Source organism: Melospiza georgiana, chromosome 18 (assembly GCF_028018845.1).
Source record: "Melospiza georgiana isolate bMelGeo1 chromosome 18, bMelGeo1.pri, whole genome shotgun sequence".
Taxonomy (NCBI): Eukaryota; Metazoa; Chordata; class Aves; order Passeriformes; family Passerellidae; genus Melospiza; species Melospiza georgiana.
In genome coordinates, this window is record NC_080447.1 from 10631006 (window position 1) to 10639457 (window position 8452).

The 8452-nt window shown below is 47.8% G+C and overlaps 1 protein-coding gene across 2 annotated transcripts; it reads right to left on the reverse strand.

The window, feature by feature from the left end:
- Positions 1–29: 29 nt before the first annotated feature.
- On the reverse strand, positions 30–1540 carry POP5 (POP5 homolog, ribonuclease P/MRP subunit). 2 transcript variants are annotated; one of them, XM_058036746.1, is made up of 5 exons: positions 1487–1540; positions 1276–1418; positions 1056–1205; positions 488–571; positions 30–308 (listed from the first exon to the last, which is right to left on the reverse strand). In XM_058036746.1, exons 1-5 carry the CDS (start codon positions 1504–1506, stop codon positions 205–207), a joined length of 501 nt encoding a protein of 166 aa, XP_057892729.1. In that variant the 5' UTR covers positions 1507–1540; the 3' UTR covers positions 30–204. The 2 variants fall into 2 exon arrangements, with proteins under 2 accessions (XP_057892729.1, XP_057892728.1); XM_058036745.1 differs by having other exon boundaries at positions 990–1205.
- Positions 1541–8452: the final 6912 nt, after the last annotated feature.

Consider the following 8452-nt stretch of genomic DNA (forward strand, 5'->3'; position numbering starts at 1 on the left):
CTCCTGAGTGAAACAGGCAACTAACCTACTTTAGTGAAATAATGTTTTATTTTTTTTGTAAATTTAAAAACGTTTGGAATGGGGAATGAAGTCTAAATATGAAAAAATGCTTTTCCAGTCCCCTGCACCGCTTAACACTGAAGATAACCAGTCACATCTTGAGTAAACAAGCACAGAATAGAGGTGAACAGTAATAAGTGACATTCAGTCTGTCTCTGTGCCATCATCATCCTCCTCATCTCCACTTTCAGACTGCTCTTCTGTAAGGGAACAGCTCAACAAGGACTTCTGTATACACTGTCTTTCCTCTGCAATAAAGAAAGCAACAGACAGTTATTACTTGATCTCTTCACATACACTGGACTGTCCTCCACTTCTAAAGACAGAAACATTTCTCAGGCCAAGAATTCAGAAGGAGCCCAGCATATCCTACAAAAACCCCAGGAACTGAGGCTACATTTTTAGGAAAGTGGCTGGAGAAACTCACCTTCATTTGTACAGTTTTGCAACAACCTCAGCAGCTGTGTTCTGTTATACTGAATCAGGAATTTCTGACATGTTCTTATGGTACCTGTAGAAGTCACAAGAACAGCATCTAACAATCTACACAACCAAATGCTTCAGAGCTGCATGTGTATTTCACAAAGAGCATTGTATCAAGTGATAAATGCCCCAGGAAACAAGGTTATTGTAAATGCTACGAGGGGGCTGCAGACTTCTGCACTGCTGAGGTTAAATGGTGGAGTAATAATTTCAAACATGCAGTGCCTGTTAATTCCCCTGGGGGTTAATTTTCAAAATACAGAAGATACTGTACTTTGAAAATATTTTTTAAATTATGTAACGTTGTATTTGCTGCTCTGGTTTTGAGATAAATATAATGAAGCTTCAAGCAAAGTTAACGAGGCTTTCAAAAAAAAAAGAACTGCTGGTGCCTGTTTCTTATTTGGATCTGCTGAAAGCAGATGTTATTAACACAGCTGTCGCACCCAGAGCAGCATCGTGGCCGGTGTGATTAAAGCTCCGTCCTCCCCCCGCGCCCGGGCGCTGCTGACCTCCGACGTGCAGGGTGTTGAGGGAGCAGGGGTAGCGCTGCCCGCGGCTCTCCAGGTGCCGCACGAAGGGCAGCGCGGAGCACAGCAGCCGGTACGAGTCCTTGCGGCAGCGCAGCAGCACCGTCCCGGTGTAGGCGTTCAGGTACTTCACTGCGGGACACACGCACGGTGAGCGGAGCCGGCGGGACCCGCGCCCCGGGGCCGCCCGTATCCCCCGCACCTGTGAAGGAGATGGAGCAGCACGCCAGGCCGTAATCCCCGTGCACCCGTGTGATGGCGTCTCTGACGGCGAGGCCCAGCACGCGGTCCTCGATGCACTGCCGGCACCGCGGGTCCTCCGAGATCACCTCGCAGAGCACGTACCTGCGGGACAGCGCGGCGTGAGCGGCGCGGCACCGGCCGGACACGGCAGCGCCTCCCGCCCGCCTCACCTGTTCTTGAAGCGCACCATGGCGGCGGCGGCGGCGCGCGGCGCGGACGGACGGCAGGCCCGACCAATGGGGAGGCACCTCCGCGCACTGTAGCCAATGGGCGGCGTGCAGGGGCGGGGACAAGGGGAGGACAGCCTGGCCCCGCCTTCCTGCATGGGCTGCGCGTGCGCGGTGCTGCTGCGAGCTGCCCGCGGGTCGCGGAGCCAGAACCGCTGAGGGTGGAAATGGCCTGAGGTCACCGTGCCCGTGCTGTGACCTGTCACCACCGTGTTAGCCAGACCACATCCGGTCTTTCCTTAAACACCTCCATCACCCTGGGTAGCCCATTCCTATGTCTGATTACACTTTCTGTGAAGAAGTTCCTCCTCACGACCAACCTAAAATTCCCTTGGGGCAGCTTAACACTGTGTCCTCTTGTCCGGTCGCTTGTTGCCTGGGGGAAAAGCCCGATCTCTACGGACTCCGGTTCCCTTTCAGGTACTTGTAGAGAGCGATAAGGTCCCTCCTGAGCCCAAACTCCCTCAGTCTGTCTTCACATACACATACGCTCCAGACCCTTTCTTTCCCAGCTCCGCAGCCTCCTCTGGACACACTGCACTGTTAGTGGAGGAAATCCTGGCATGCTCTGGCTGGGGTATATCACACCTCAACATCCTTCCTGAACTGGGGGGCCCCGAACTGCACAGAGCCCTTGAGGCGCGATGTCAGCAGTGCCGAATCCGGGGGTACGCTGCTCCCCGGTCCCGCTGCCCGCCCCGTTCCCGCACCCGCCGGGTCCCGCCGTCCCTCCCGCCCTCCGCCAGGGGGCGCGCGCGGCGCGCGGGCCGGCCTGAGGGGGCGGCTGAGGGCGGCTGAGGGAGCGCGGCGGCTGCCGAGGGTCCGATGCTTATCTTCAGTCCCTTTCGCTGCGCTGCACCGACCCGCCCTGGCCAAATCCCCCCTTGTCTTGTGCCTAAAAAGTCTGAATGAGGGAGACGGGACGTATCCGTGCGATGGGAGCCGCGGGAGGTCCGGAGGAGGCGGGCGAGTAGCGGCCCCTCGGAGGCCTCAGCAGAGCGTCCAGAGCCTCCGCGGGGCTTCTGGAAGGGCTCTGTCTTTGCTACCCTCAGAAAACTGCTCCAGTATTTGTAGCTCCTCAGGCTCCAGGTATTGGGGATTTGGGGATATGTGCTAATTAATTATAAAAGCTAAGAAAATTGTGGAACAGAGCTACTTCCTATAATTATTTCTGTAGTGGTGTCCCAAGCTGTGATGTGTGACACTGTAGAGGAAGCAGTGAGGGCTCATTGAAAAGATCTGGTAGGAGAATTAACTGAGGAGAAGGGAATGAGAGGAATAAGGGAAAAGATGTGAGGTAGATATCTGAATGTGAGATGGGAGAAAGCATTTCGGCGAGGTTCTTGGAGCCAAGTCACATAGGAGTGCTGAGACAGTATAGATTAAGTGGGAACTCATTGCTAATTCAGAGTGGAAACATCTTTAATGACCTTCATTCTAGACACAGAAAACAATGATAAAGCCAGTGGAAATCCTGTCCTGGGTGATAAACTTCTGCCCTCTGAAACAGATGCCTGTTCTGCTGCTCTCTCCCCTTGGCTATTAACTCCTCTCCTTCACCTGTGATCATGTTTTTGGGTCGTGTTTTTTTCTAAGAGCTGCAAAATGTGAGTTGCCTGGGGAGAAAAATGCACGAAGCCCAGCATGGACTTCTAAGAGACCTTTTCTCTTGGGCCAGGATCAAAGGGACTGGGGGCCGTTTTGAAGCTAATGCAGATAGAAGCATTTTCTCGATGAGAGGACTGCATTGCATTGATCTTTGCCATATTGCTCTGTGTTTTAGTATCCAAATGGGGATCTAACTGTAATCTGTTCCACTTGTCAATACAATGAGCTCCTAGGTGATAAGCTAGTCTCACATTTTTGAACAATATTAAAGTTTATGAAGATTCCCATTGATTTTCTTTGTGGAGTGAGATTCCAGTTTAGGCTTGCAGTGTGTCTTCCAAGTGTGTTTCCCTGCTGCCCCTGTGCTTGTGGTGGCATCCCCCATCCTGCCTTCCGACAGGGCTCGGGTTGCCCTGTGCTGCTCAGGTTGCTTTTATCCATCCCCTCCTTTATTTCTTCCTTGCAGAGGCACGCTGGGCTCTGACAAGCAGAGCATGTGAGTGCACTGTGCCCTGTAATCCAATAGGACATGTGCACTGTGCATGCTGCAGGCTGGGCCTGTGTACAGCACAGCCCCTGCTTTCGCTCCACAAGGCTGATGAGGAGAGACATGGTGCAGAGAGCAGAGCTGTGAGATAACCCTGTGCTGTTTCACCCAGGGTATTGCCTTAGCTCCCTGTTGTTGTTTGGAGGATGCCCAGAGCACACCTGGGTGGCCACAGCTCCCTGCACAGTCGCTGTCTGTGTTAGTATAAGGTGTGCAAGTGCAGTCAGGCATCCTGATGTGCTGAGCTGACAGCACAGCACTGAAAGGTTACAACATCTTCACGTTTGTTTTCCCATCTCCTCACTCTCATCCTCTGCCAGCTCTGCTGTGTGGATTCCAGTGGCAGGATTCAAGGAACTGTTGCAAGTGATGGTGAGTTATACACTTGAGGTGGGAAAGAACTGTCTCCTAAGAAAAGATCTGAGAGAAAAAAATAAGAAAATGCTATTTAAATGGAAGAGTGGGTCAAGAGACCTGCCAAGAGAGAGGCTGGATGTCTCTCCTGCAGACTGGGAGAGAAAATGGCCTTGGGATATCTTATCAAATAGGGGTTATGGAGGACAGAGCATGCAAGGACAGGGGAAATAACATGCACTGTCTATACACATTAGAGACAATTTGTAAAGCAGTTTAAGAACCTTTGATAGAAGATTCTCCATCAGTGTAAATGTTCATCAGTGACTGTCCGATGAAGTGGTGGTGCTGGGGAGGTGCAGGAGGAATGTGAGGTCTCCTTTTCCCAACTGCTGTTTCCTGTTTGTGGTAGTGTGCCTGCAGAGGAGCTAGTACCAATCAGTCTGGGTTGGTTTTATTACCATTTTGGTTCATTATTTGACATTTTACTACAGGCTTGAAGGTTTAGATCCTCACCTTGGATTTACACACCATCTGTATCTCCTGGTGGCAGGTCAGAATACATTTGTATGGAATTAATTGTGCTAATAATCTGCAGTAGACTGTGATGAATGCATGTTTTCTTGTGTGCAGCCAGCTCCTAGGGTTTGTATGTGTTTGCTGTAATTAAAATTATTAGTAAATGTATTCCATAACACACAGACACACATATTTTAGTGAATCCTTGCACTCTTTTTCAGTAGAATGCATCCATTTTATAGATGTGGAAGCTAAGGTACAGTGGGAATAAACAGGTTCTTCATGGTAAATAGCTGTCAGTCTGGAGATAGGGATCAAGGGCATAAAGTGAGTAGAAAGAACTGGCACATCAGCACATACTGTGCTGGAGTATAGGTCTGGTATGTTGCTTGTGCATGAAGTAGCCAAGTAAATACATTCTGGAGTAAAATGAGGATGCATTGTGATACTCTGTCCTTGTGATACCACAATTATATCTTCCCTGTGTAGCCAAAATAATGATTTTTGCTTCTCCCTGGAAGCACAGAACTGAATTTGCCATCAGGTGTGGTAGCAGAGCAGGGGGAGACAACTACATTTTGTTCCACCGTGTGCACATTGCATCCCCAGATAACCTCAGTGCTGAAAATACAAAACAATCTGGCTAAAATTAAAACTGCTTCTTAAATCCTGTCTGATGTTGCCTGAAGCTTTTTGTTCAGTTTATCTTCACAAGGTCACTGAGACAGAAGAGTGCATTCTCTGAGCATGCTGGCCTGGAGCTTTTCATGCAGATGCTTTCATTTAACATTTGGGACAATCTTCTTCTCCCTGAGGTCTCTTCCTTTGTACTCCCCCTCATTTTCTCTCTCTACTCCTCTCTTTTGAGTTCAGGTTCCCTCAAATCAATACACATAAGGCTAAGAGCTATCCCTCTTTTTTATCACCCTAACATGTAATCATTAATCATAAGCTTTCTGTACACCCAAGCTGTCATGGGTCAGAGCCTGCTGCTCTGTCAGAGCTGCCCCATGAGCTGCCCTGTGTGCTGCCTGCAGCACTGCCCTCATCTTTGCCACGTGGAGTAACTGTCCTGCAAAACCATGTGTTTGAAGCAAATTCTGTTGCAGCCTCTTTCAGTGCTGGCAGTGCAATCTTGGACTGCTTGCTTAAGTTCAAAATAGTAAATTCACATTTCTTTGATTTTTTTTTTAATAGTCAGGAACAGGATGTGCTCTGAGAGACACCCCATGTGTTTAAAAGGTGAGCTTCCATTAAGATATTGGAAATTGGAAGCCACATTGGAAGATTGAAATCAAATATTAAGATCTGATAAAGGGCATTAAGTGTCTGTGAGTTTGGCATGTGCTGCCTAGCATGAGCACAGCATCAGGAGTCTCCCTGTGCAGCAAAAACCAGTGTGAGAGAAGAGCAGTACAAAAAGGTGATGTGCCAAGGGAGAAGCTGGACCTGGAATTCTGGGTTTCATTTTCTCCAGCTCTGTAATGGAGATAATTTCAAATACCTTATATATGTTAAAAATAAGTAAACTGTCCACTTGAATATTACTATTTATCAAATATGGTAAAACTGCTGAGATCTGTAGGCAGCACACTTCATTTGCAGCAAGCTGCTGCAAGAAGTTAACAGCTGCTTCCAAACTAGTTAATTAAATTAATCAAGAACTAGAATATTAGTTCAGGTTGTTTAGGATTTTCTTCTCTTTCCTTTCCATATTAGGGAACACAGACTCAACTGTAAACCAGATAACTTACTATGTAATCTGCTGTGTAAAACCCCCATATTTAACACCTCCTTAACGGGGATGTTAAGATGGATTAATTATTCTTTGTTCTGGTCTCTGAAGATAAAGGGTAATTACTATTAATTATGTGTAATTGAAAAATTGCTCCTTCAGAAAGAACCCAGTAGCTTTAGAAGGATTTTAACTTATTGCTGCCTATAGGGAGTCTTACAACATTCCATAATGTTGTGGCAAAGACTGCCATAAACTTAAGAACGGTCTCAGAGAGTCTTACTCACTTCCCAGCCCACACCTGAACCAGGATTTTCAGACACAGCAGATCTCAGAGCAGCCTGCAAGGCAGGACTCGTGTTTTGTTCTGTGCTGAATGCACTGAAACAGGAGGTGCAATTTGAAGGGGTGGTTGTTATTGAGGATGCTGTAAGACTTTTCCTCTGTAAATTTCCACAAATCTGTGGAATAACCACCAAAGGGAAAGTATTAGAAAACAACAAACAGCCTCAACAAAGTGAGAGATTGCTTATCTGGGAAGGAAGCTTATGAAAAAAAGAAAAAACCCACCCATGACTCTTTAGTAACCAGTACATCTTGGACAGCAGAGGTGTCTGACAGAGTGGAGACTGTGTTGAGATATTTGAATTTAGCTGAAAAAGAAAAGAAAAATTGGAATTTTTACAAGAGCTGAGCACTTTCAATTACATAAGATTAGTGGATAGGTTTGTGTGCAGCCTGAAATTCCTGACATCCCCACTGATTTCTGTTGCCAAAATATGTGGGTATATAACTTCCTTTAATTACAGGAGGAGCTGGGCACCTTCCTATGCATAAAAATCGGGGCTTTAAGCTCTCCATGCCTGAGTTTCACATTGGCAAAATGAGGATAATGACATTTATCTGTTTCAAGGAGTGCTACAAATAAATTATTGAGTTATTATGCACTATGGCAATATAATAAATGAGATAACAGAAACTTGTATGGCATAAACACAGCCTTGGTGTAGGGGCCACTGAAACAAAAATGATCTCTCTGGTGCTGCTGTCATCTTGCAGATCTTTGCTCTCTGCTTCTCCTTTCCCCTGAATTCCCATGAGCAGATTAAGCCAAGGCCCTATTTTACAGTAAGATGTATCTGCTTATGTTGCTGCATATTGAATAATCCTTTCTTTCCATGGCTTTATGTTTAACTCCAGCAGCCTTGGAGCAGCGTGGGATCAGAGCCTTCCACAGAGCACTGCTCTCCTGATGAGGGAGGCAATGAAAGACACTTGCAATGTATCCATCCCTCAGTGCTGAGGTGCCAGGACAGGCATCCTGGAGCAAGCTCACATAACATGTGCCTGCTGCCGGGCTCTGCACGTGCAGGGGGCAGGGGGCTGTGCTGGAGCTGCTCGCTGGGTACAGCCAGGGCCCCCCTTGGCAGCTGCAGGGTCTCAGCTTGTGCTGCTGTCAGCTTGGTGCAAGGAGTGTGTCACTCACTGCCTGGCTGGGGCACACGGCTCTCAGCTCTTTGCCTGACCCGCTCTGACAGAGACCTCCCCACCCGTCTGTTCTTGCCTAGCTCCAGTTTTAGCTGCAGCACCCCACAGCCCAGCACAGCAGGTGAAAGCCCCTCAAAAGCAGAGCAGGGTGTACTGTGTGGTGTGATTTGGTGGGGAGAATCAAGAGTGATTTTGTTTCTGCTGTGCTGACTGGGGGTGCTCACAAAGACCAGATTTCCAGAGGCAATGGCTGTTACAGATCAGAGAAGACAAAAAGCACTGGGAGCATCTGGTCTATTTTGGGAAGGTTACTAGGGCTTTTTTTAAATTATTTTTTTCCAATTTTTTTCTAAAGATGTGCTTGCATCTGAGTCAGAGTGTCAATATTTGCCACTTTTTTAGCTATATGCACCATGAAGACCGAAGCAAACAAACAAAAAAATCTTGCTGGATTTCAAAGCTGCTGCCACCAGTTACCTGGAGGGCACGGGGGATTGAGCTGCATTTGAGATGCCTTCTGCCTGCTGCTGGTTGGTTCCAAGCTGGAACTCCTGGTGATGCACATAAGAACCTTTTCCAGTGCTTGAAGCATCTGCCACAGTGAGATGACTGAGGGGAATTGACCCAGGGTACATCCCTCAGGCCTCCTCAGTAAAAT

Coding starts and splice junctions, on each gene's coding strand:
- POP5 (XM_058036745.1), bottom strand. CDS start 1,506: ATGGTGCGCTTCAAGAACAG. Junction 1,206..1,275: donor CTGCTCCATCTCCTTCACAG/GTGCGGGGGATA, acceptor TGTGTCCCGCAG/TGAAGTACCTGAACGCCTAC. Junction 572..989: donor CGGCCACGATGCTGCTCTGG/GTGCGACAGCTG, acceptor TGACTTCTACAG/GTACCATAAGAACATGTCAG.